The sequence below is a fragment of the Oncorhynchus gorbuscha genome, linkage group LG22 (genome assembly GCF_021184085.1).
Source record: "Oncorhynchus gorbuscha isolate QuinsamMale2020 ecotype Even-year linkage group LG22, OgorEven_v1.0, whole genome shotgun sequence".
Classification (NCBI taxonomy): domain Eukaryota; kingdom Metazoa; phylum Chordata; class Actinopteri; order Salmoniformes; family Salmonidae; genus Oncorhynchus; species Oncorhynchus gorbuscha.
In genome coordinates, this window is record NC_060194.1 from 24,498,809 (window position 1) to 24,525,610 (window position 26,802).

Genomic DNA, 26,802 nt, shown 5'->3' on the forward strand with positions numbered 1-26,802 from the left:
ACCCTTTCCTCAGTCAGCCAGTGTAGGGGACTTCTAGTTTTGCGCTCAGTGGGCATTTCATGCAATGAGAGGAATTTCAAAGGAACTTGGATGACCTTAGTATTTTACATCCGAAATGCCCTGGTTCTCCTATACCGTCACATTAGTCCTACATGCCAAATTCTGGCATTTCAATAAACTGGTTGAGACAAGAATCAAACAGTCAAGTTTGTGGTAAAATAAAGGTTTAAATGTAAAAAACAAAAACCAGGTTCAGCAAATGCAGCTTTTACCAAATCAGGTGCCATAACAGTATATCAGGACAAAAAGGATAAAACTCCTTCATGAGTCTTACAGGAACGCTACAATTGGAAAGACGGATCCGAATGCAAAAGACAGTGTTTGGAGCCAGACATTAAAGAATGTACCAGACAACATGATCTAGGAATGTGAAATCTGACAGAAACATCGCCATTTAAATACACTTCCTAGTTAGTTTAAAAGGCAGGTCAACATACGAAGTACACAAACTAGCCATAGGTTTTATTAAGAAAATGACACATGCCACCCAGCCCTAGTCCTCAGTGTCAATATGTGCTTCAGATCATTTCAGTTCAACAGACTGCAGGGAAAGAGACCAAATGAGGACTTAAACAGTTACGTTACAAATACTCCCCACTAGAAAACAACCAACACGAGAGGGGAAAGACCATACCCTGTCAGACATTCTCTTTCCCTCCCCCCCATATGTTAACACCAGATTTAATTCCATGTTAAGTTGACCAGCCAACTTTCAGCTACATAAAAATGCAAGGTTAGAATCATTTCAGTGGAAAATAAAAATGACAAATACAGTACTAGTTTGACTTTTCAGCCATTTAAAAAAAAAAATGAGGGTGAGGGGAAGGGGACTAAGTCCAGAGGATCTAGTTGGGTCTAATATTCCACAGGTTCATCTCCCTCCTCGCTGAGCAAACAGGTGCGGATCAGAGCCTCCGTCACGGCATAGGGGTCGCAGTTGGCCGACGGGCGGCGGTCCTCAAAGTAGCCCTTTTTCTCCTGGCCCACGGTGCGAGGGATGCGGATACTGGCGCCACGGTTGGCTACGCCAGCAGAGAACTCGTGGATGTTGGAGGTTTCATGGTGGCCGGTGAGGCGACGGGCGTTGTCAAGCCCCCCTTTAGGGTCGTAGGCACGGATGTGGTAGCTATGCCTCTTCCCCAGCCTCTCAATGGACTCCTCAATGGCCCTGAGCAGGAAAGATCATTAAATTAAAACACAGAAAAGTAGACAGGTGGGTCAGCACCATTTGCATTACCTAGATAACATTCAAGTAAGTCTGGCTTAATTCAACATCCAAAAGACATAGATTGAGTGCAAGTGAACAAACGATGCATGCCAACTTCTCATTAAACCTTGAATGAATGCATCTTGATATGAGCCAGTACTCACTTTAACCCGCCTTCCTCCCGCATCTCTTTGGTGCTGAAATTGGTGTGGCAGCCAGCACCATTCCAGTTCCCAGGGATAGGCTTGGGGTCAAATGAGGCCACCACGCCAAAGTCCTCACACACCCGGTGGAGGATGAAGCGAGCCACCCAGAGGTGATCACCCATGTTGATGCCTTCACAAGGACCGACCTGGAACTCCCACTAAAAATGGACAAAACAAGTGTTTGAGTGCATCAGTCTTTTGAGTCAGTCTTTTCTATTGGCGGATCCTATGCAATCACAGAAACGCCAAATTTTAAAACAATATTGGAGCTTACCTGTGCAGGCATTACTTCAGCATTGGTGCCACAGATCATGACCCCAGCATACAGACAGGCTCTATAGTGGGCTTCCACAATATCTCTACCATAGGCCTTGTCAGATCCCACTCCACAATAATAGGGACCTACAGAGAAACATAGTTAGATAACAATTCAGATATTTGACAAACTAATGCATCTGCTGGGAGAGCAAGTTGTATAAGGTCAGTCAAAGATCACTATGATGGGTTTTTACCTTGTGGGCCAGGGAAGCCGTTGTTGGGCCAGCCAAATGGGTGTCCATCAGTGCCTAGGATTGTGTACTCTTGCTCCATGCCAAACCAAGGGACCTGGTTCTCAACCAGGTCCATGACTTTCTTACAAGTCAAACGAAGGTTGGTTTCTGTTAAATAAATGTACCCATATTAGCAAAAAAAGCAACAAAAAAATCAATTAAAAAAGTATCCTTAACAAGACCGAGGCACACCAATAATTATAGGTTACCTGCAGGCTTGTGGTTGTACTTCAGCACTTCACACAATACCAATTTGTTGGGGTCTTTGCGGAAGGGATCTCTGAACATTGCAGAAGGAATCAAATACATATCACTGTTTGAGCCCTCAGACTGGTAGGTGCTGGAGCCATCAAAGTTCCATTCCGGCAGTTCTATAGAATCAAAGCAAGTTATTTAGTTTACGCATGTCAGTCACAACTAGGCAGGCTACAAAATAAATTATGCCTACAACCCCCAGAACTCAAAATGCCAACCAAAAAAGAAAAACGCAAGCCCTTCAGGTCTAATTATTACATACCTTCGATGCTCTTGGGCTCCGAATCCAGCGTTCTGGTTTTGCAGCGGAGTCCCTCTCCGGTTCCATCGATCCAGACATACATGACTTGGACTTTGTCTCCCTGAGGGAGTTCCATGTACTGCTGTTTAACAGCCTTACTTAGTTCGGCGCTGGCGGACATAGCCATCTTGTTTGTTATAAAACACCTAAGAATGACGACGAAAAGACAACAGGCACGATGAGACTACATCAAAGCAGCCGCCTACTTGACCAGCATCGATTTGTTTGAATAAACATGATGTTGCATAACAGCGCGTTCGGAGACAGGGTTGTGCATTGTTCCAAAACGAATCAAAGTACGCACGCGAAGATAGCCATTTTCTTTAGTGTAAATCCATGTCAGAGCTAAAACAGATGTTGGCACCACTTCACGTAGAGCAAGTCTGACAAAGATAAGTCCATTTCTGCCATATTGATCACATATTACCATTCCTAGATTGATAGGCTGTGAACCACCATAATCCATGTTGCACTAACACATTTCCCAACAAGAATATTTTATCAACCTCCTCCTTTATGACACAATGAAACTGACTACCTCTTGAGTCTTCTGGAGATTGCTGAAACACCACCCACTGTAGTCATGGCTACACATTATTGCAATTCTAATATTACATCGCACATTTCCTTCATAATTTACAGAACAATGAACCGAACACAACATCATAGAGAGGATATCAATACATTAGGAAAGACACCACAAACTTCAATTAATCTGACAAAAAAATAAGCATTTCCATATCAGGAAAAAGTGACCAAACAAGGTTTCATGTACTTCTCTGGAACGGGGAAATAACTCGGCTACAATAGAATAGATCAAGTAAAAACAGGTAGGTTATACTATATCATAAGGAATAAATAGAAATTACCTGGATATACGATAAATTTTAAATAAAATTTAAAGGACGGGCAAGTCCAATATAATGTCAAAAAATATCCCGATAGTTGTTCTCTCATTCTAGCTTCGACTTCTTGTTTCAGTTCAATTTATAACAAGAGAGTTGGAGCTCGGAGTCTTTGATTGGTCAGAGAAAAACACGATTTGTTTATTCCAAAGTGAGTGACAGCACACACGGCATGATCATTGGACAGGGTTCGAGTCGCAACGCCCTCTAAGTATAGTTAAAAATCATTGCGTGTCATTTTGTGTGACTGATACAATGTATCCGGTACGGTACAGGGGGCGGCAGGGTAGCCTAGTGCTTAGAGCGTTGGACTAGTAACCTGAAGGTTGCGAGTTCAAACCCCCGAGCTGACAAGGTATAAATCTGTCGTTCTGCCCCTGAACAGGCAGTTAACCCACTGTTCCCAGGCCGTCATTGAAAATAAGAATGTTATTCTTGGCTAAATAAAGATGAAAATATTTAAAAAAATACAATAACCAGTGTAGGCTATTTAGGTACCTACACCATTACAAAGAGCAGAAAACTTCAGGTTACATAAAGTACTACAATGGCTAGAAATATATACATATTTAAGGCCAATTGAGATGGGAGATACACCTAAATTCCATCTCAGGGAAAATAAAACTCCCTCAAAAAGCCTCACGTCAGTATATCAGCAGAAATGATGAGCTAGTTGACAGGAACTATATTCCCAACGCCACCCTGTGGTACAAATAGGCTATTGATGTACTGAGAAACTAATAGTCAAGGCCTATAATTACAAATAACTGAATACCAATTACATGTATCTAGTTTCTCAGCTTAGAAAATATTACATTTGATGAAGAGCCTTCGTGTGCTATAGAAATCATTTACATTAGCATTTGTATGTAAATGTTTCTAATTTCTGGAACATTGGTCAAATTGAGGTGGCAGGGTAGCCTAGTGGTTAGAGCGTTGGACTAGTAATTGCAAGTTCAAATCCCCGAGCTGACAAGGTACAAATCTGTCCTTCTGTCCTTCTGCCCCTGAACAGGCAGTTAACCCACTGTTCCCAGGCCGTCATTGAAAATAAGAATTTGTTCTTAACTGACTTGCCTGGTAAAATAAAAATATTAATGAACTACTACTACAGGACCTTCATTTCTGTATTATTCTGAAGTAGGCTATATCATGGTCACTGTAGAGTAGCAGAAACATTTTCTTTGGCCTTGGGGTATTGGTTTTCCATGAGGAAAGGAGGCTACAAAGTGAGAGATGGTGTCAAGACATTCCAATTTCACCCAACAATGATACATTTGGAACATTTGCCATTTATGACATCACTTCAAGAATGCAAAACTTGTGAAAAAACATTACTAATGGTGTTCCTATAGGCCTAACTTTTATTTCTATATGGACTATTTAATATGGACTACTTAACTACTTAATCTTACCAGAACGTCATTGATCAGACCAAAGGGGTGCCTTTTGTAAGTTTAAGACAACACACATCTCAAATGACACACAGAACAGGTGTGTAGCTATGACTGATGCACGTTTTTACTCTCTGTGTACTAGCTTAGATAAATCCAATTTGAATTTCAAATGAAAATGTAACATTTAATTTAAGAAAATTGTCTTTCACTTTCTGTGGTCTACTTTTGGGAAGACAATGTGATAAAGCACTTGCGGACCTTATCAAAGATGACAATGTTTTGAATATCTTCAATACATTTGAATTTGCCAGTATGCGCACATTTCTTCAGTTAAATCAGTAGCTACCATTTTTGATTCTGTATATTTTGGATGCACTTATTTCTCATGTATATCTTGGCCTAGGTGTTTGGTCAGACTCCGTTATGTGTTCTTTCCTAAAACAATTGGTACTTGTGTCCTCAAGTTCCATGCATGTAACCAAAGCATCTTTGACAAGACAATTACTTACTCACACTGATTTAGGTTTACAAAACAATCAAATGATCAACAAGATTCCCACATTCAAGCTGATAAGTCAACTTGCTACTGAGTGGCCTGTCATTCATTGCAGGATGTGAGAAGAGGTGGGTTCTTGGTATGACAGATCGTATCGGTTTGTTTACTTCAAAACAGACAGCTGTATCACTACTACTTTTTGTGTAAAGAGTTCCTGCAGTTTTCGTCATGACAAGCTGAAAGTAAATATGTTTGGAGTAGAAAGTTGAACAGGTTGTCATCTTGACACGTTGCAAGATTGTGCTTTTTTCCTGATTAAAAGAATGTTAGAAAATATTGAATATTCATTAGGCCCTAATCTATGGATTCCACATGACTGGGAAGGGGCACAGGCATGGATGGGCATGGGAGGGCATAGGCCCACCCACTGGTGAGCCAGGCCCAGCCAATCAGAATGAGTTTTTACCCACAAAGGGGTTTTAATCCAGACAGAAATACTCCTCAACGTTTCATCAGCTGTCCAGGTGGCTGGTCTTACACGATCCCACAGGTAAAGCCGGATGTGGCGATCCTGGGCTGGCATGGTTACACGTGGTCTGAGGTTGTGAGGCCGGTTGGACGTACTGCCAAATTCTCTAAAACGACGTTGGAGTCGGCTTATGGTAGAGAAATTAACATAAAATTCTCTGGCAACAGCTCTGGTGGACATTCGTTCAGTCAGTATGCCAATTGCACACTCCCTTAAATCTTGAAACAATTGTGGCATTGTGTTGTGTGACAAAACTGCAGATTTATAGAGTGGCCTCTTTATTGTCCCCAGCACATGGTGCACCTGTGTAATGATCATGTGGTTTATTCAGCTTCTTGATATGCCACTCCTGTCAGGCGGATGGATTATCTTGGCAAAGGAGAAATGCTCACCAACAGGGATGTAAACACATTTGTGCACAACATTTGAGAGAAATAAGCTTTTTCCATACGGACAATTTCTGCGATCTTTTATTTCAGCTCATGAAGTATTGGTCCAACACTTTACATGTTGCATTTATATTTTTGTTCAGTGTATTTTGTCTTCTCACCTGTCCATTGTGTTTTTCCCTTGTCAGATGAACTGAAGTGGACATTTGCAGACCAGTGTCTGCTGAAGAGATGCCTGGGCAGTGTGAGAGGGATGAGGCGCTTCTGTTCTTTTGTCAAAGGCACTCATGGTATGTATTTTTATTGTCTCAGATGATTTAGGTTTTAGAAACTACTTCACAATCTTTTACGGCCTTGAAAAGTATACATTTGTGTTCATACAGTTATTAATCACTTTAGTGCAATTTTCACAAGTATGTGGTACATTTTCACAACTCTTAGTACAAAACTCAAAAGGATTTCCCCAGGTGCATGAACAATGAGAATATTTACCACGATTCTGATGAGAACCTTAGGCCAAATGTTCAAGACGGGCTTGTTGCAAACTAGCTCCTGCTAAACATTGTTTCTTTCGTTTCTTTAAACTGTGAAATATGTCTTCAATGATCACACATGAGATCAAACTATGGAAATGTGATGTTCAGTCAGTTTTAATGGGTCGTGAAAATGTATTGTCTAATGTGAAAACAGTGTAATGTACTGTAATTTACAGTGCCGTAGCATACTACAGTCAAAGGGAACTTTTTAAACATGCATCTTACATTTTTTGCTATTGGAATAATTAGTTGGTAAAATAACCAATTTGAGACGATATCATTATTTTGTGTTTTGGTGATTAAATCAATGTGCTTATTATATTTCAACGGTTTTGAATGTAAAACTGGCTGCCTTACAAGTGTTACCAGTTTGGTGTTTTATACTAAGAGTTTTGAAAATTCACCACATACTTGTGAAAATAGTACCAAAGCGATAAAATAAAATATAAACCTAAGATAAGAAGTTACTGAAATGTATGTGGGAGTAGCCCTTTGTGTGTGCGTGCGTGCATGTCTGCATGGGTGGGCGGGTGGGTGTCTCGTGTACCTGAAGGAGAGGAGTGGGTGACGTTCACTGTGAGAGTGCAGTGATCCAGATAGACTGGCAGCAGGATGAGACTCAGAAGAACCGCTACCAGGCCCTGCTCACTGTCATTAGGACTGTCCACCTCACGGAGGGCTCCAGCATCGTGACCACTTGTTGCATCCCTGCTGGTAACACAGGGGGGCCTGCGTCCCAAATGGCACCTTCTCCCTTTATTGTGCACAACCTTTGACCAAAGACCTATGGGCCTTGGTCAAAAGTAATACTTTGAATAGGGTTCCATTTGGGATGCGTACAGGGGTTAGCCTAGTAGCAAGATGGAGGGCAGAAGCAAGAGGAGGAAGTGGGAGCTCAAAGATAAGTACCAGTACTCTTCTCCTCAGAAAGTTGAGTTCTGTTACCTTTGGGTCCAGCACTGGCCCCCTTCCAGTCCTGCCCATCCGAGAGCCTGCCCAGGCTGGACAGCAAGAGCAGTGATCCCATAATCCCCCCTCACGCCTGTATGGGGACTCCGATCTGCCACCTCCCTTCTGGAAATAAGATGCCCTGGATGTACATGGCCAAGCTGGAATTATACCAGGTGGGTGTTAAACCTTTGACTGCAGTATGTGCTTGACCGCAAAGTGATAACATGGACAGTCATGTATTTCCTATACTTTTTCCTCACCCCTTGATTACAAACTCATGTATTCAGTGTCAGTACAAGGTTATCCCTTTCTAGGTTTTTCTGCATTTTTTCTGCAATGCATTTCTGGATAAAGACAAACTAACTTCTAATCTGAATTTTAGAATAGAGGAATTTGGAAACAGCTATGCCAGATCGTCCTGTAGTTTTACTCCTCTGTTGATTTATCTCAGTTCACTCAGAATTAAAGTCACTGGGAAAGTGAGTCGTGGAGTGACAGCGCCCTCTAGTGCTCCCACTGCTCCAGAGCAGCAGGTGAGAATGACGAGGGAGGCTCTGGCTCACTGGCAGGCCTGTACTGAGCCTCTCACTGAGGAGACCTGAGCCCTGCTGCCGTTAGAGGACGTCAGGATGGAAGGCTTAATCCACCTGCACTACAGGAATACCAGTAAGAAAATAATGAGTGCCATTTGGTTGTACTAGAAGTACTCTATGGACAAAAGGTGTATCGAATAATGCAAGGATGCGACAGAAAGTTGTAATTGTGGATGTTCTCCTCCGATCTGTACGACCTTCCATTTCACACCTTGGCTTAGAATTACCCCAAAATGGCTGTGGAGGAGATCAGTAAAACTCATAGTCTCCACTGTGACTGGAAGCCAGTACAGGGTATGACAGAAATTACTTTAAAACCTTTCCTATCAGATTCAATGATAAGTCAATGAAACATACCATAATGTAAAAATGTGTCCTTTAGAGAAGCCAGTGGTGATATCCACCAGTAGTCCGGTTAAGAAGGACCACAGTTTTGCCCAAAGATAATCCATGTGTCACGCCTTGGTCATTGTATTTTGTGTTTTTGTTATATGTTTGGGCAGGCCAGGGTGTGACATGGTTGTTTTCGTATTGGGGTTTGTATTATTTGGGATCGCGGCTGATTAGGGGTGTTGTTAGGCTTGGCTGCCTGAGGCGATTCTCAATCAGAGTCAGGTGCTTATCGTTGTCTCTGATTGGGAACCGTATTTAGGGAGCCATAGTTTCGCTTTGTATTTCGTGGGTGATTGTTCCTGTCTTTGTGTAGTCTTCACCAGATAGGCTGTAATTCGTTTCACGTTCCGTTTGTTGTTTTCGTCTTTCAGTTATTTCATGTACCGCGATTCTTTCATTAAAGTCATGAGTAACCAACACGCTGCATTTCGGTCCGACTTTCTTCTTTCAACAGACGAACGCCGTTACACCATGAGACCAAGGTATTTAGGGAAGATGAAAAGTCCCACCAACCTGGACTTCTTCAAGCGTTACCTGAAGGCCTATGATGCTCATGGAGCTCTGTAGTTCTACCAAGAGGTGGACAAGTTGCAGAACAGACCACCTTCGCCTCCAGAAGACCAAAATCAACAGCATTGTGGCCCGCTTCTTCAAACGATCAGACCTTGGTAACCAGTGGTGGAAAATGTACCCAAATGTTCTACTTGAGTAAAAGTAAACATACTTTAATAAAAAATGAATCAAATAAAAGTGAAATCGCCCATTAAAATACTACTTGAGTAAAAGTATTTGGTTTTAAACAATACTTAATTTGAAAAGTAAACGTAATTACTAAAATATACTTAAGTATCAAAAGTAAAAGTATGTTCAAATTCCTTCTATTGGGGTGGCAGGTAGCATAGTCGTTAGAGGATAGGGCCAGTAACCAAAAGGTTGTAGAGAAGGGCCATGGTCAGGGAGGTGACCAAAAACCCGATGGTCACTCTTATAGAGCTCCAGAGTTCCTCTGTGGAGATGCGAGAACCTTCCAGAAGAACAACCATCTCTGCAGCTCTCCACCAATGAGGCCTTTATGGTAGAGTGACCAGACGGAAGACACTCCTCAGTAAAAGGCACATGACAGCCTGCTTGGAGTTTGCCAAAAGTCACCTAAATGACTCTCAGACTATAAGAAACAAGATTCTCTGGTCCGAGGAAACCATTATTGTTATTACTCTTTGGCCTGACTGCTGAGTGCCACATCTGGAGGAAACATGGTACCTACGGTGATGCGTGGTGGCAGCATCATGCTGTGGAAATGTTTTTCAGTGGCAGGGACTGGAAGATGAGTCAGGATCGAGGGATATATGAACGGAGCAAAGTACAGAGAGATCCTTGATAAACCTGCTCCAGAGCACTCGGGTTCTCAGACTGGGGCCAAGGTTCACCTTCCAACAGGACAACGACCCTAACCACACAGCCAAGACAACGCGTGAGTGTCTTCGGGACAAGTCTCTGAATGTCCTTGAATGACATCTCTGGAGAGACCTGAAAATAGCTGTTTAGTGACGCTCCCTGTCCAACCTGACAGAGCTTGAGGGGATCAGCAGAGAAGAATGGGAGAAACTCCCCAAATACAGGTTTGCCAATCTTGTGACATCATACTCAAGAAGACTCGAGGCTGTAATCACTGCCAAATGTGCTTCAACAAAGTACTGAGTAAAGGGTCTGAATACTTATGTAAATGTGATTTCAGTTTTTTATTTATAATACATTTACAAAAAAATTCTAAAAGCCTGTTTTTGCTTTGTCATTATGGGGTACTGTGTGTAGATTGGGGGGGAAACTATTTAATACATTTTAGAATAAGGCTGTAATGTAACAAAATGTGGAATGTCAAGGGGTCTGAAAACTTTCCAAATGCACCGTACATTGTAAATGTATCACCATAGACACTCTTGCTCATCTCAACAAAGTGCATCAGCAAATGTTTGGCATAATCAAGGCCATGTCTCCTCCTGTCATCTGAATCTAGCAAAATTGACATGCCTACACTGCAGGACATAATAGTGATAGACCTCTTTGAAAACAACATCCTTCAATACCATTGGACACGTGTAGAGCAAAAACTGCCTGTACTCAGTGGCCTTCCATCGGTCAAGTTCTGCCAGTGACGGAGGTTGTCAGGCAAATTATTTTGGCAATAAGCCTCAAAAGGAGATCAGAGCCTCTGATAGTTTTGTTTTCTGAGAGAAAGATGGTCTGCATGTTTTTGGACCTCGTTGAAGGAAAATCAACATCCTCATGACACCTAAGCCCACCATATGAGTACAATCTAATGGCAACCCTGAAATACAAGAAACGCTGGTGTCTATCAATGGAGATGCAGCCACAGGCCAACCATCATTTATCTCCTCTCAGAGTGCAACACTATCCTTCAGTTCCAAGAACCTTTACTCTGATATCTTTCACATGCAAAATATCCAGTATAGAATTTGATACATTTTAGCATGGCTCGCACTGGTGCATCAAAGAAAAGCTTTGATTGTGACATGGTGATGACGATTTGTTAGATTGATACCTGCAACTATGAGCACATTCAACTCAGGACACCAGTCATCCATAGGGACTGGCTTATCCTCTCCAGTGAATAAGGAAACAACAAAAGAATGTAAATGATTAAAGCTGCGTACAATAGGCCAAAGTTGGCAGCTAGATGATTCGGAGAGGCACACCAACATTGATGTTCAAATCCTCAATGAAACCTGAATGCTCAGCGTCTTCACTATACTCTGCTCAACACCATAATATGGATAGTTACCAGAGGTGTGGACTCGAGTCACATGACTTGGCCTCGAGTCAGACTCGAGTCACAAATATGATGACTTGCAACTAGACTTTGACTTTAACACCAATGACTTGTGACTTAACTTGGATTTGAGCCTTTTGACTTGAACTGACTTGATACCCTCTCCAAGCCCAAATATAAAAAATTATGCTATTTAAAAAAAAGTGTGCAGCGCAATCAGCTCTTAGTGTGTGTGTGTTAAGGTTGGATGATTGTGTACAAGCCTACATCGCCCCATAGCAATCCTCGATAGTCGATCACTATTGGGGGGTCTTTCTTATGGCTACCCATGTATTTCCATGGAAATATAAAGTTTATTTGGAAAGTAATAAATATATTTTTTAAAGCATTCATTATTTGCGTCAATTGTAATATACTAACTATTACTCTTGTTAAAAGTATGAAATGGTATTACATTTGGTGAAGAGCACATTATGACTTGTTTAGGACTCGAAACTCAAAGTTTAGGACTTGAGAATTGACTTGATACCTATCGGTCTTGACTTGAGACTTGACTTGCCCGTCTTGACTTGAGCCCGTCTTGACTTGAGACTTGACTTGGGACTTGAGTGCTAAGACTTGAGACTTACTTGTGACTTGTAAAACAATGACTTGGTCCCTCCTCTGATAGTTACCCCACATTCCACATTTCTCAATAGGGTTGTACTCTCTGGGTGCATGCTAGCCAGCAGATCCTACCCACTTGCTTACAGCTGCACTAGGGTCTGATAGACTTCCTGTGTAGATTAAGACATCGCAGAGTCCTAGTGAGATGTCTCTGAAAATATCCCTCAATAAGAAATGCTTCGTACCTGGAATTGTCCCAACTGTTACCCAGAGGTGATTGAACGACTGCTACTTAACTAGCAGTTGTTCAATCTTCTTGTGTAAGAGTTGGAATAATGGGACAATTCAGAGTACAACGCTTTTTAAAATTGAGATACGGTTTCCCTTGACATATCTTGCTCCAGCTCCGCAGTGTCTTAATCTACACAGGCAGTCTGTCCAAACCTCATGCAGCTGTACACAAGCGGGTCAAATCTGCTGGCTAGGTGTATGCATCTTTTGGAACATTAAGCCCCTCTCTGAGAATTACCAATAAAAAAAACTTACCCAAGATGCCAGCTTCACACATATACCACTCTTTGTTGCAGTTTGAGAAGAAACTGCTTCATACACTATCAGAAGACCACTCAATCGCATCACTATCAAACAACCTTTTAGTTTGATCACTTGTAACACCGGAGGAGGTGTCACTCAAGTTACCATCTACACTAGTTTCACTAGAAATGTCAGATGTCCGTTATTGCTAGACTCTGCCAGAGCTACAGGAAAACATCCGAATGGAATTGAAGTCACCGTTTATGATAAGCCAGAGCTAAATTGCAGTAATCCAACAAACAATCAAACTAAGTACCATTTGCATTCATAGTTGACAAAATGATTGTGTCTTACCTCTTCAGCCATTGTCGTCTTCTCCACATGGCTTGATTAGCTTGACATTGGTTGTGCTCTGTGTTAATGATCACACGATACCCATACTAGTAAGGCAATCATGTCAATTGGGTGCATCTCTCAGACGACGGCACAAACAGGTTGACAAGCAGCATACCACCCTGCATCTCACTGCTGGCTTGCTTCTGATGCTAAGCGGTGTTGTTCCTGGTCAGTCCCTGGATGGGAGATAAGATGCTGCTGGAAGTGGTGTTGGAGGAGGCACCCTTTCCTCTGGTCAGAACAACATCCCAATAGCCCGCGGCAGTGATTGGGGACATTGCCCTGTGTAGGGTGCTGACTTTCAGATGGGACATTGAATGGGTGTCCTGACTCTCTGTGGTCACCAAAGATCCCATGGCACTTTGTGTAAGAGTAGTGGTGTTAACCCTGGTGTCCTGGCTAAATTCCCAATCTGGCTGTCACCTTATTCTCTCCCCTGTAACTATTCCTCAGGTTGTTTCTGGAAATGAGAATGGTAAAATAAAAACAAGGCCTGTTTTTCACTAGTGTGGCAACACTTCATGCAATGTAAATCACAAAACATCATATGGCAACTTAGCCCTATAAATAGAATGCAGAATTCATGACAATAAATGTGTCTTTGTCTTATCCATATATTATGAATAACATATTTATAAAGACAATATCTAATGGTAAAAGTTTATTATTAATATAATGAATTTGGCATCCTATTTATAGGGCTACTTTTGAACTTCTAAAGATCAATCATGAATGAATGATTACATACTTATCTACACATTGAAATGATGGTGTGCTTTTGGGCAAATCAGATGTCAATGTACTACATTGAGTGGAGCCTACATAAACCCAACCTCACTATGAATGTACTTTCACATAGATTGTGGAAAATAAGTTAACTTCTAACTATTCAATGTTAAGGTAGAGCATAGGTATGCAAATGAGTATGAAAGCTGATCACTTGTTTTGTGTGTTGACATGAAAGCTCAGTAGAAATGAACACAGCTTGTTTCCAAAGCTAAGCAGGGTACATAGAGGTAAGCATCTGAATGGTAGACATGTTCTCCTCATATACCAATAGGAGTCACTTTTTAGGCAGAATCGTTGACTGTGGCTTCAGATTTGACTAAAATATAGATATAGATCACTTTATTTTGGTTGATGGCATGTCATTGAATTAAGGACATTGATTCAAATATACCATTTCAGTATCAACATTGAAACAAGGTCAAATAAAATATGTCTAATCAAATATGAAATTCAACATCATTTCAACCACCCACCTATTTAATATAGGATGAAAAACAGATGTTGATTAAACAATGACAATATACAAAAATGTCAACATCTAAAATATTTTGAAAATGGGAGGTGGATTGGATGTTGCATGTTCAATATATTTACATAACCACATGACTTGAATTGTGTTGTAATTTCCACTTAGATTCTCCATTTGATTTTTTTATCATTCTACGTGGAATTGTCAATGCAATTTCAACGTATATATAGTTTTGATGATTATGTGTAAATTAAATTGATTTAACAACCTGTTAGTCAGGTTAAAACATTGTATTTAAGTTGAAGTTTTACTCTAATGTTAATGTTTGCAATGCTGGTTGAAATGATATGAAAACAGTCCTGGTTGGTGACTATTTGCAAATCCAGATTGAACGTGATAATACATTGATAAATTACTTTGAAACAACATTGATTCAACCAGACTGTGCCCAGTGGGATGCTGTATGTCGGTCCCTCTCCTTGTTCGGGCGACGTTCGGCGGTCGATGTCACCGGCTTTCTAGCCACCGCCGATCTACTTTTCATTTGTTCTGTCTTTGTCTTATCACACCTGGCTTTACTTTGTCAATGACTTGTTTATAATTTAACCCTCTGTTCCCCATGTTGTGTTCGTGAGTGATTGTTTATTGTAATTTGGTCTGTGTTTGTGGGCTATCATTGTTGCCTTGTATACTTGTATTTTTTGAGTAAAGTACTTTGATTACTCATATCTGCTGTCCTGTGCCTGACTCCCTACACCAGCGACACATAGGACCATTACACTGTAATAGTTTTCCATTCAAGTATTTCTCACGCAATAATTATGTTTGGAATGTCTGGGAGTGGCCTGAGTGGGGAGGGGAAAACTGAAACTTCCTGTTATTGACAGAGGTTTGGAAACCTCTTCATTATTAGTCTATATTAACTCAAGCAAAACTCCACCCATGTAAAACCTGCTGATTATAAGGTCCTGTGTAGATTGTATTTTCAACCAGCAACTATCAGGAAATAACAATGATAAAACAAATTCCACTATTTTACAGTGTTAGATTTATCAGCTTTTGTACAATATGAATGTATTTTGACTGCACTGTGCCTTTAATAAAACCAACATTTTGTCACCTTATCCTTTGCCTCCTGCTGCCTGCCTGCCTGCCTCCCTTGAGACCGTAAAACCTTTTCTGAGCCAAGCTTATTATTAATATCCAGTATTATTTTGCTACCCTGTCTGTGTGTCTGTCATTGTAGAGGATTATTTTCAGTGCAGTGCCAACCTCATCTCACAGATCCCGAAGATGAGATAGGTTTCTCCCGACTCCCTCTTTGTTGCTCAGGATCTGGTTATCAAATCTCTGGAGGCAGACTGGTAGGCAACTGAAAGTTGATAAGTGGTACCAATTTTCCTTATTTATTACAGCAGTTTATATTATATTAGTTCATTTTTAATGCCCTTTTTCCCTTGCTGTTCTCCACATGTAGGCCCATTTGAATTTGAGCTATCTTTAGATACTTGTGAGGGCCGTGAATCCACTCTCACATATGTATGTAGTTGCAAAGGGCATCAGTGCCTTAACAGCGTGATTTGCCAGGGTAGGATACTCTGAGCGCAGCCCAATCCAGAAATCTGGCAATGGCTTCTGATTAAATTAAATTTTTGCAGAACCGCTTGTTGCAATTTCGATTAGGCTCTCTTGTTCAGATATTGGTAAGTGGACTGGAGGCAGGGCATGAAAGGGATAACGAATCCAGTTGTTTGTGTCATCCATTTCGTGAATGTACCTGCGTAATTGCGCACCCAACTCACTCAGGTGCTTCGCTATATCACATTTGACATTGTCTGTAAGCTTGCATCCATTTGCACACAAAAATTCTTACAATGGAAGACCTGTATGTGGTTCTTGTTAATGCAGACAGAGAAGAGCTCCAACTTCTTAATCATAGCCTCAATTTTGTCCCGCATATTGAAAATAGTTCTGGAGAGTCCCATGACTGCCTATACTGGCATGTGAGAGCTAAACTATGTGAAAGATAGGCTCTCTACATGTTCCAAGAAAGGGGACCGCGTCAGGCCAAACTTCTTCAAACTTCTCTCAGACATCATTTCCTTAACCCACTGTGTAAGAGAAGGAGGTCCTGCCGACTTCCAATTAAAGAGAAACTCAGGCGAGAAAAAAACCTCACTCAAATGTATAGCCCCATTGGAAAGTATAAATGTACTGTTTGAAAATGTGAAAAAAAAATGTCATAAAAATATCAAAATGTGAATTGCATTTTTATTTGGCGTATCCCCCAAAGACATTACCCCCAGTACCCCAGTTTGGGAATACCTGGTCTAAAGTAAATTCCCCTGAAAATCTTTGTTTGTAAGTTTTAACATTTTGAGAATATAGAGACATTGACATCAATACAACATCCCCAGTCCTTTATTCCACCCGCCAACCCATCCCTTCCTCCCTCCCATGCACCCGCCCACCCATCCCTTCCTCCCTCCCATGCACCCGCCCACCCATCCGTTCCTCCCTCCCATGCACCCGCCCACCCATCCCTTCCTCCCTCCCATGCACCCCCCACCCATCCCTTCCTCCCTCCAATGCACCCGCCCACCCATCCCTTCCTCCCTCCCATGCACCCGCCCACCCATCCCTTCCTCCCTCCCATGCACCTGCCCACCCATCCCTTCCTCCCTCCATGCACCCGCCCACCCATCCCTTCCTCCTCCCATGCACCCGCCCACCCATCCCTTCCTCCCTCCCATGCACCCGCCCACCCATCCCTTCCTCCCTCCCATGCACCCGCCCACCCATCCCTTCCTCCCTCCCATGCACCCGCCCACCCATCCCTTCCTCCCTCCCATGCACCCGCCCACCCATCCCTTCCTCCCTCCCATGCACCCGCCCACCCATCCCTTCCTCCCTCCCATGCACCCGCCCACCCATCCCTTCCTCCCTCCCATGCACCCGCCCACCCATCCCTTCCTCCCTCCCATGCACCCGCCCACCCATCCCTTCCTCCCTCCCATGCACCCGCCCACCCATCCCTTCCTCCCTCCCATGCACCCGCCCACCCATCCCTTCCTCCCTCCCATGCACCCGCCCACCCATCCCATCCCTCCCTCCCATGCACCCGCCCACCCATCCCTTCCTCCCTCCCATGCACCCGCCCACCCATCCCTTCCTCCCTCCCATGCACCCGCCCACCCATCCCTTCCTCCCTCCCATGCACCCGCCCACCCATCCCTTCCTCCCTCCCATGCACCCGCCCACCCATCCCTTCCTCCCTCCCATGCACCCGCCCACCCATCCCTTCCTCCCTCCCATGCACCTGCCCACCCATCCCTTCCTCCCTCCCATGCACCCGCCCACCCATCCCTTCCTCCCTCCCATGCACCCGCCCACCCATCCCTTCCTCCCTCCCATGCACCCGCCCACCCATCCCCCTCCCATGCACCCGCCCACCCATCCCTTCCTCCCTCCCATGCACCCGCCCACCCATCCCTTCCTCCCTCCCATGCACCCGCCCACCCATCCCTTCCTCCCTCCCATGCACCCGCCCACCCATCCCTTCCTCCCTCCCATGCACCCGCCCACCCATCCCTTCCTCCCCCTCCCATGCACCCGCCCACCCATCCCTTCCTCCCTCCCATGCACCCGCCCACCCATCCCTTCCTCCCTCCCATGCACCCGCCCACCCATCCCTTCCTCCCTCCCATGCACCCGCCCACCCATCCCTTCCTCCCTCCCATGCACCCGCCCACCCATCCCTTCCTCCCTCCCATGCACCCGCCCACCCATCCCTTCCTCCCTCCCATGCACCCGCCCACCCATCCCTTCCTCCCTCCCATGCACCCGCCCACCCATCCCTTCCTCCCTCCCATGCACCCGCCCACCCATCCCTTCCTCCCTCCCATGCACCCGCCCACCCATCCCTTCCTCCCTCCCATGCACCCATCCCCCACCCATCCCTTCCTCCCTCCCATGCACCCGCCCACCCATCCCTTCCTCCCCCTCCCATGCACCCGCCCACCCATCCCTTCCTCCCTCCCATGCACCCGCCCACCCATCCCTACCTCCCTCCCACCCATCCCTCCTCCCTCCCATGCACCCGCCCACCCATCCCTTCCTCCCTCCCATGCACCCGCCCACCCATCCCTTCCTCCCTCCCATGCACCCGCCCACCCATCCCTACCACCCACCCATCCCTCCTCCCTCCCATGCACCCATCCCTTCCTCCCTCCCTACCCGCCCACCCATCCCTTCCTCCCTCCCATGCACCCGCCCACCCATCCCCCATGCACCCACCCATCCCTTCCTCCCTCCCATGCACCCGCCCACCCACCCATCCCTACCGCCCACCCATCCCTTCCTCCCTCCCATGCACCCGCCCACCCATCCCTACCACCCACCCATCCCTCCTCCCTCCCATGCACCCACCCGCCCACCCATCCCTTCCTCCCTCCCATGCACCCGCCCACCCACCCATCCCTTCCTCCCTCCCATGCACCCGCCCACCCATCCCTTCCTCCCTCCCATGCACCCATGCACCCCCACCCATCCCTTCCTCCCTCCCATGCACCCGCCCACCCATCCCTTCCTCCCTCCCATCCCCGCCCACCCATCCCATGCACCCCCCACCCATCCCTCCCCACCCACCCATCCCTCCCTCCCATGCACCCGCCCACCCATCCCATACCCACCCACCCATCCCTTCCTCCCTCCCATGCACCCGCCCACCCATCCCTACCACCCACCCATCCCTTCCTCCCTCCCATGCACCCGCCCGCCACCCATCCATCCCACCCATCCCTCCCATCCCACCCTCCCATCCCTACCACCCACCCATCCCTTCCTCCCTCCCATGCACCCCCACCCACCCATCCCATTCCTCCCTCCCATGCACCCGCCCACCCATCCCTACCACCCACCCATCCCTTCCTCCCTCCCATGCACCCGCCCACCCATCCCTTCCTCCCTCCCATGCACCCGCCCACCCATCCCTTCCTTCCTCCCCCATGCACCCACCCACCCATCCCTTCCTCCCTCCCATGCACCCGCCCACCCATCCCTACCACCCACCCATCCCTTCCTCCCTCCCATGCACCCGCCCACCCACCCTACCCACCCACCCATCCCTTCCTCCCTCCCATGCACCCGCCCACCCATCCCATACCCACCCACCCATCCCTTCCTCCCTCCCATGCACCCGCCCACCCATCCCTACCTCCCTCCCATGCACCCGCCCACCCATCCCTTCCTCCCTCCCATGCACCCGCCCACCCATCCCTTCCTCCCTCCCATGCACCCGCCCACCCATCCCTTCCTCCCTCCCATGCACCCGCCCACCCATCCCTACCACCCATCCCCTCCCATGCACCCGCCCACCCATCCCTTCCTCCCTCCCATGCACCCGCCCACCCATCCCTTCCTCCCTCCCATGCACCCCCACCCATCCCTTCCTCCCTCCCATGCACCCGCCCACCCATCCTTCCTCCCTCCCATGCACCCGCCCACCCATCCTTCCTCCCTCCCATGCACCCGCCCACCCATCCCTTCCTCCCTCCCATGCACCCGCCCACCCATCCTTCCTCCTCCCATGCACCCCCACCCATCCTTCCTCCTCCCATGCACCCGCCCACCCATCCCTCCCATGCACCCGCCCACCCATCCCTTCCTCCCTCCCATGCACCCGCCCACCCATCCCTTCCTCCTCCCATGCACCCGCCCACCCATCCCTTCCTCCCTCCCATGCACCCGCCCGCCCACCCATCCCTTCCTCCCTCCCATGCACCCGCCCACCCATCCCTTCCTCCCTCCCATGCACCCGCCCACCCATCCTTCCTCCCTCCCATGCACCCGCCCACCCATCCCTTCCTCCCTCCCATGCACCCGCCCACCCATCCCTTCCTCCCTCCCATGCACCCGCCCACCCATCCTTCCTCCCTCCCATGCACCCGCCCACCCATCCCTTCCTCCCTCCCATGCACCCGCCCACCCATCCCTTCCTCCCTCCCATGCACCCGCCCACCCACCTCCTCCCTCCCATGCACCCGCCCACCCATCCCTTCCTCCCTCCCATGCACCCGCCCACCCATCCCCTCCTCCCATGCACCCGCCCACCCATCCCTACCCTCCTCCCATGCACCCGCCCACCCATCCCACCCTCCCTCCCATGCACCCGCCCACCCATCCCTTCCTCCCTCCCATGCACCCGCCCACCCATCCCTACCACCCACCCATCCCTACCTCCCTCCCCATGCCCACCCATCCCTACCACCCACCCATCCCGCTCCCTCCCATCACCTTCCTCCCTCCCATACCACCCACCCATCCCTTCCTCCTCCCATGCACCCGCCCACCCATCCCTACCACCCACCCATCCCTTCCTCCTCCCATGCACCCGCCCACCCATCCCTACCACCCACCCATCCCTTCCTCCCTCCCATGCACCCGCCCACCCATCCCTACCACCCACCCATCCTCCTCCCCCATGCACCCGCCCACCCATCCCCTACCCCCACCCATCCTTCCTCCACCCGCCCACCCATCCCCATCCTCCCCACCCATGCCTCCTCCGCCACCCATCCCACCCCTCCCATCCCTACCGCCCACCCATCCCTTCCTCCCTCCCATGCACCCGCCCACCCATCCCTTCCTCCCTCCCATGCACCCGCCCACCCATCCCTCCACCCTCCCATCCCTTCCGCCCACCCATGCACCCGCCCACCCATGCACCCCCACCCATCCCCCTCCCTCCATCCCTCCCATACCACCCACCCACCCGCCCACCCATCCCTACCACCCACCCATCCCACCTCCCTCCCATGCACCCGCCCACCCATCCCTACCACCCACCCATCCCTTCCTCCCTCCCATGCACCCGCCCACCCATCCCTACCACCCACCCATCCTCCCTCCCATGCACCCGCCCACCCATCCCTACCACCCTCCCATGCACCCTCCCTCCCATGCCCCCCACCCATCCCTACCACCCACCCATCCCTACCTCCTCCCTCCCATGCACCCGCCCACCCATCCCTGCACCACCCACCCATCCCTTCCTCCCTCCCATGCACCCGCCCACCCATCCCTACCACCCACCCATCCCTTCCTCCCTCCCATGCACCCGCCCACCCATCCCTTCCTCCCCTCCCATGCCCACCCATCCCTACCACCCACCCATCCTTCCTCCCTCCCATGCACCCGCCACCCATCCCTACCACCCACCCATCCCTTCCTCCCTCCCATGCACCCTCCCACCCATCCCTACCACCCACCCATCCCTTCCTCCCTCCCATGCACCCGCCCACCCATCCCTACCACCCACCCATCCCTTCCTCCCTCCCATGCACCCGCCCACCCATCCCTACCACCCACCCATCCCTTCCTCCCTCCCATGCACCCGCCACCCATCCATCCCTACCACCCACCCATCCCTACCTCCCTCCCATGCACCCGCCCACCCATCCCTACCACCCACCCATCCCTTCCTCCCTCCCATGCACCCGCCCACCCATCCCTACCACCCACCCATCCCTACCTCCCTCCCATGCACCCGCCCACCCATCCCTACCACCCACCCATCCTTCCTCCCTCCCATGCACCGCCCACCCATCCCTACCACCCACCCATCCTTCCTCCCTCCCATGCACCCGCCCACCCATCCCTACCACCCACCCATCCCTTCCTCCCTCCCATGCACCCGCCCACCCATCCCTACCACCCACCCATCCCTTCCTCCCTCCCATGCACCCGCCCACCCATCCCTACCACCCACCCATCCCTACCTCCCTCCCATGCACCCGCCCACCCATCCCTACCACCCACCCATCCTTCCTCCCTCCCATGCACCCGCCCACCCATCCCTACCACCCACCCATCCCTTCCTCCCTCCCATGCACCCGCCCACCCATCCCTACCACCCACCCATCCCTTCCTCCCTCCCATGCACCCGCCCACCCATCCCTACCACCCACCCACCCCCTTCCTCCCTCCCATGCACCCGCCCACCCATCCCTACCACCCACCCATCCCTTCCTCCCTCCCATGCACCCGCCCACCCATCCCTACCACCCACCCATCCCTTCCTCCCTCCCGCCCACCCACCCGCCCACCCATCCCTACCACCCACCCATCCCTTCCTCCCTCCCATGCACCCGCCCACCCATCCCTACCACCCACCCATCCCTTCCTCCCTCCCATGCACCCGCCACCCATCCCTACCACCCACCCATCCCTTCCTCCTCCCATGCACCCGCCACCCATCCCTACCACCCACCCATCCCTTCCTCCCTCCCATGCACCCGCCCACCCATCCCTACCACCCACCCATCCCTTCCTCCCTCCCATGCACCCCGCCACCCATCCCTCCCACCCACCCATCCCTTCCTCCCTCCCATGCACCCATCCCCACCCATCCCTACCACCCACCCATCCCTTCCTCCCTCCCATGCACCCGCCCACCCATCCCTACCACCCACCCATCCCTTCCTCCTCCATGCCCCGCCCACCCCCACCACCCACCCATCCTTCCTCCCTCCCATGCACCACCCCCACCCATCCCTTCCTCCCTCCCATGCACCCGCCCACCCATCCCTACCACCCACCCATCCCTTCCTCCCTCCCATGCACCCGCCCACCCATCCCTACCACCCACCCATCCCTTACCTCCCATCCCATCCACCATCCCTACCACCCACCCATCCCTTCCTCCCTCCCATGCACCCGCCCACCCATCCCTTCCTCCTCCCATGCACCCGCCCACCCATCCCTACCACCCACCCATCCTTCCTCCCTCCCATGCACCCGCCCACCATCCCTACCACCCACCCATCCCTTCCTCCTCCCATGCACCCGCCACCATCCTACCACCCACCCATCCCTTCCTCCCTCCCATGCACCCGCCACCCATCCTTCCTCTCCCCATGCACCCGCCCACCCATCCCTTCCTCCTCCCATGCCCACCCACCCATCCCTCTCCTCCCATGCACCCGCCCACCCATCCTTCCTCCCTCCCCACCACCCACCCCCCCATCCCTTCCTCCCTCCCATGCACCCGCCCACCCATCCCTACCACCCACCCATCCCTTCCTCCCTCCCATGCACCGCCCACCCACCCATCCCATCCCTACCACCCACCCATCCCTCCTCCCTCCCATGCACCCGCCCACCCATCCCTACCACCCACCCATCCCTTCCTCCCTCCCATGCACCCGCCCACCCATCCCTACCATCCCACCCATCCCTTCCTCCCTCCCACCCGCCCACCCATCCTTCCTCCTCCCATGCCCGCCCACCATCCTACCACCCACCCATCCCTTCCTCCCTCCCATGCACCCGCCCACCCATCCCTTCCTCCACCCACCCGCCCACCCATCCTTCCTCCCTCCCATGCCCGCCACCCATCCCCTACCACCCACCCATCCCTTCCTCCCTCCCATGCACCGCGCCCATCCCTTCCTCCCACCCATACCCTCCCACCCATCCCTTCCTCCCTCCCATGCCATGCACCCATCCCCACCCATCCTTCCTCCTCCCATGCACCCGCCCACCCATCCCTTCTCCTCCCATGCACCCGCGCCCACCCATCCTTCCTCCCTCCCATGCACCCGCCACCCATCCCTTCATCCCTCCCATGCACCGCCCACCCATCCTTCCTCCCTCCCATGCACCCGCCCCCATCCCCATCCCTGCACCCGCCCACCCACCCACCCATCCCTACCTCCCTCCCATGCACCCGCCCACCCATCCCTACCACCCACCCATCCCTACCTCCCTCCCATGCCCATCACCCACTCCTCCCGCCCACCCACCCATCCCTACCACCCACCCATCCCTTCCTCCTCCCATGCACCCGCCCACCCATCCCTTCCTCCCTCCACCACCCATCCCTACCCCATCCCTTCCTCCCTCCATGCACCCGCCCACCCATCCCTACCACCCACCCATCCCTTCCTCCTCCCATGCACCCGCCCACCCCCTTCCCTCCCTCCACCGCCCACCCATCCTACCTCCCTCCCATGCACCCACCCACCCATCCCTACCACCCACCCATCCCTTCCTCCCTCCCATGCACCCGCCCACCCATCCCATGCACCCGCCACCCATCCCTACCACCCACCCATCCTTCCTCCTCCCATGCACCCGCCCACCCATCCCTACCCACCCATCCTTCCTCCCCCATGCACCCGCCCACCCATCCCTACCACCCACCCATCCCTTCCTCCCTCCCATGCACCCGCCCACCCATCCCTACCCACCCATCCTTCCTCCCTCCCACCACCCATCCCCTACCACCCACCCATCCCTTCCTCCTCCCATGCACCCGCCCACCCATCCCTACCACCCACCCATCCCTTCCTCCCTCCCATGCACCCGCCCACCCATCCCTACCACCCACCCATCCCTTCCTCCCTCCCATGCACCCGCCACCCATCCCTACCACCCACCCATCCCTTCCTCCCTCCCATGCACCCGCCCACCCATCCCTACCACCCACCCATCCTTCCTCCCTCCCATGCACCCGCCCACCCATCCCTACCACCCACCCATCCCTCCCTCCCATGCCCCTTCCCCCATCCCTACCACCCACCCATCCCTTCCTCCCTCCCATGCACCCGCCCACCCATCCCTACCACCCACCCATCCCTTCCTCCCTCCCATGCACCCGCCCACCCATCCCTACCACCCACCCATCCCTTCCTCCCTCCCATGCACCCGCCCACCCATCCCTACCACCCACCCATCCCTTCCTCCTCCCATGCACCCGCCCACCCATCCCTACCACCCACCCATCCCTACCCGCCCACCCATCCCTACCACCCACCCATCCCTTCCTCCTCCCATGCACCCGCCCACCCATCCCTACCACCCACCCATCCCTTCCTCCCTCCCATGCACCCACCCACCCATCCCTACCACCCACCCATCCCTTCCTCCCTCCCATGCACCCGCCCACCCATCCCTACCACCCACCCATCCTTCCTCCCTCCCATGCACCCGCCCACCCATCCCTACCACCCACCCATCCCTACCCCTCCCATGCACCACCCCACCCATCCCTTCCTCCCTCCCATGCACCCCCACCCATCCTACCACCCACCCATCCTTCCTCCCTCCCATGCACCCGCCCACCCATCCCTACCACCCACCCATCCCTTCCTCCCTCCCATGCACCCGCCACCACCCATCCCTACCACCCACCCATCCCTACCTCCCTCCCATGCACCCGCCCACCCATCCCTACCACCCACCCATCCCTTCCTCCCTCCCATGCACCCGCCCACCCATCCCTACCACCCACCCATCCCTTCCTCCCTCCCATGCACCCGCCCACCCATCCCTACCACCCACCCATCCTTCCTCCCTCCCATGCACCCGCCCACCCATCCCTACCACCCACCCATCCCTTCCTCCCTCCCATGCACCCGCCCACCCATCCCTACCACCCACCCATCCCTTCCTCCCTCCCATGCACCCGCCCACCCATCCCTACCACCCACCCATCCCTTCCTCCCTCCCATGCACCCGCCCACCCATCCCTACCACCCACCCATCCTTCCTCCCTCCCATGCACCCGCCCACCCATCCCTACCACCCACCCATCCCTTCCTCCCTCCCATGCACCCGCCCACCCATCCCTACCACCCACCCATCCCTTCCTCCCTCCCATGCACCCGCCCACCCATCCCTACCACCCACCCATCCCTTCCTCCCTCCCATGCACCCGCCACCCATCCCTACCACCCACCCATCCCTTCCTCCCTTGCTCCCACCCATCCCTACCACCCCACCCATCCTTCCTCCCTCCCATGCACCCCACCCACCCATCCCTTCCTCCCTCCCATGCCCACCCATCCCTACCACCCACCCCCTTCCACCCACCCATCCCGCCCACCCATCCCCCACCCACCCATCCTTCCTCCCTCCCATGCCCCCACCCACCCATCCCTTCCTCCCTCCATGCACCACCCATCCCTACCCCATCCTTCCTCCCTCCCATGCACCCGCCCACCCATCCCCCATCCCTTCCCCTCCCATGCCCACCCACCCATCCCTTCCATCCCTCCCATGCACCCGCCCCTCCTGCCCCACCCATCCCTTCCTCCCTCCCACCACCCACCCATCCTTCCTCCCTCCCATGCACCCGCCCACCCATCCCTACCACCCACCCATCCTTCTCCCTCCCATGCCCACCCACCCATCCCTACCACCCACCCATCCCTTCCTCCCTCCATGCACCCGCCCACCCATCCCTACCACCCACCCATCCTTCCTCCTCCCATGCACCCATCCCACCCATCCCTTCCTCCCTCCCATGCACCCGCCCACCCATCCCTTCCTCCCTCCCATGCCCATGCCCACCCATCCCTACCACCCACCCATCCCTTCCTCCCTCCCATGCACCCACCCACCCATCCCTACCACCCACCCATCCCTTCCTCCCTCCCATGCACCCACC

The 26,802-nt window shown here is 51.3% G+C and overlaps 1 protein-coding gene and 1 long non-coding RNA gene across 3 annotated transcripts; one reads left to right on the plus strand and one right to left on the minus strand.

Moving 5' to 3' along the window:
- Positions 1 to 207: 207 nt before the first annotated feature.
- LOC124009593 (glutamine synthetase) lies at positions 208 to 3,572 on the minus strand. Its single transcript, XM_046321531.1, has 7 exons — positions 3,450 to 3,572; positions 2,542 to 2,726; positions 2,234 to 2,395; positions 1,986 to 2,132; positions 1,748 to 1,875; positions 1,432 to 1,631; positions 208 to 1,228 (listed from the first exon to the last, which is right to left on the minus strand). The coding sequence occupies exons 2-7, from the start codon at positions 2,705 to 2,707 to the stop codon at positions 916 to 918; spliced, it is 1,116 nt and encodes a 371-aa protein (XP_046177487.1). The 5' UTR covers positions 2,708 to 2,726; positions 3,450 to 3,572; the 3' UTR covers positions 208 to 915.
- A 2,760-nt stretch (positions 3,573 to 6,332) lies between these two features.
- Positions 6,333 to 9,509, plus strand: LOC124009274. Of its 2 annotated transcripts, none has more exons than XR_006834267.1 (4): positions 6,333 to 6,586; positions 7,760 to 7,956; positions 8,235 to 8,449; positions 9,224 to 9,509. It is a non-coding gene; the product is annotated as an uncharacterized LOC124009274 (long non-coding RNA). The 2 variants fall into 2 exon arrangements; XR_006834268.1 differs by having other exon boundaries at positions 7,790 to 7,956.
- The last annotated feature ends 17,293 nt before the right edge of the window (positions 9,510 to 26,802 follow it).

What these genes read in the sequence shown, in the direction of transcription:
- LOC124009593 (XM_046321531.1), bottom strand. Translation starts at nt 2,707, where the DNA reads ATGGCTATGTCCGCCAGCGCCGAACTAAGTAAGGCTGTTAAACAGCAG. An exon ending in GTACAACCACAAGCCTGCAG is followed by an intron (nt 2,133 to 2,233) that starts GTAACCTATAAT and finishes TTTATTTAACAG; the next exon opens with AAACCAACCTTCGTTTGACT. An exon ending in CGGCTTCCCTGGCCCACAAG is followed by an intron (nt 1,876 to 1,985) that starts GTAAAAACCCAT and finishes GTTTCTCTGTAG; the next exon opens with GTCCCTATTATTGTGGAGTG.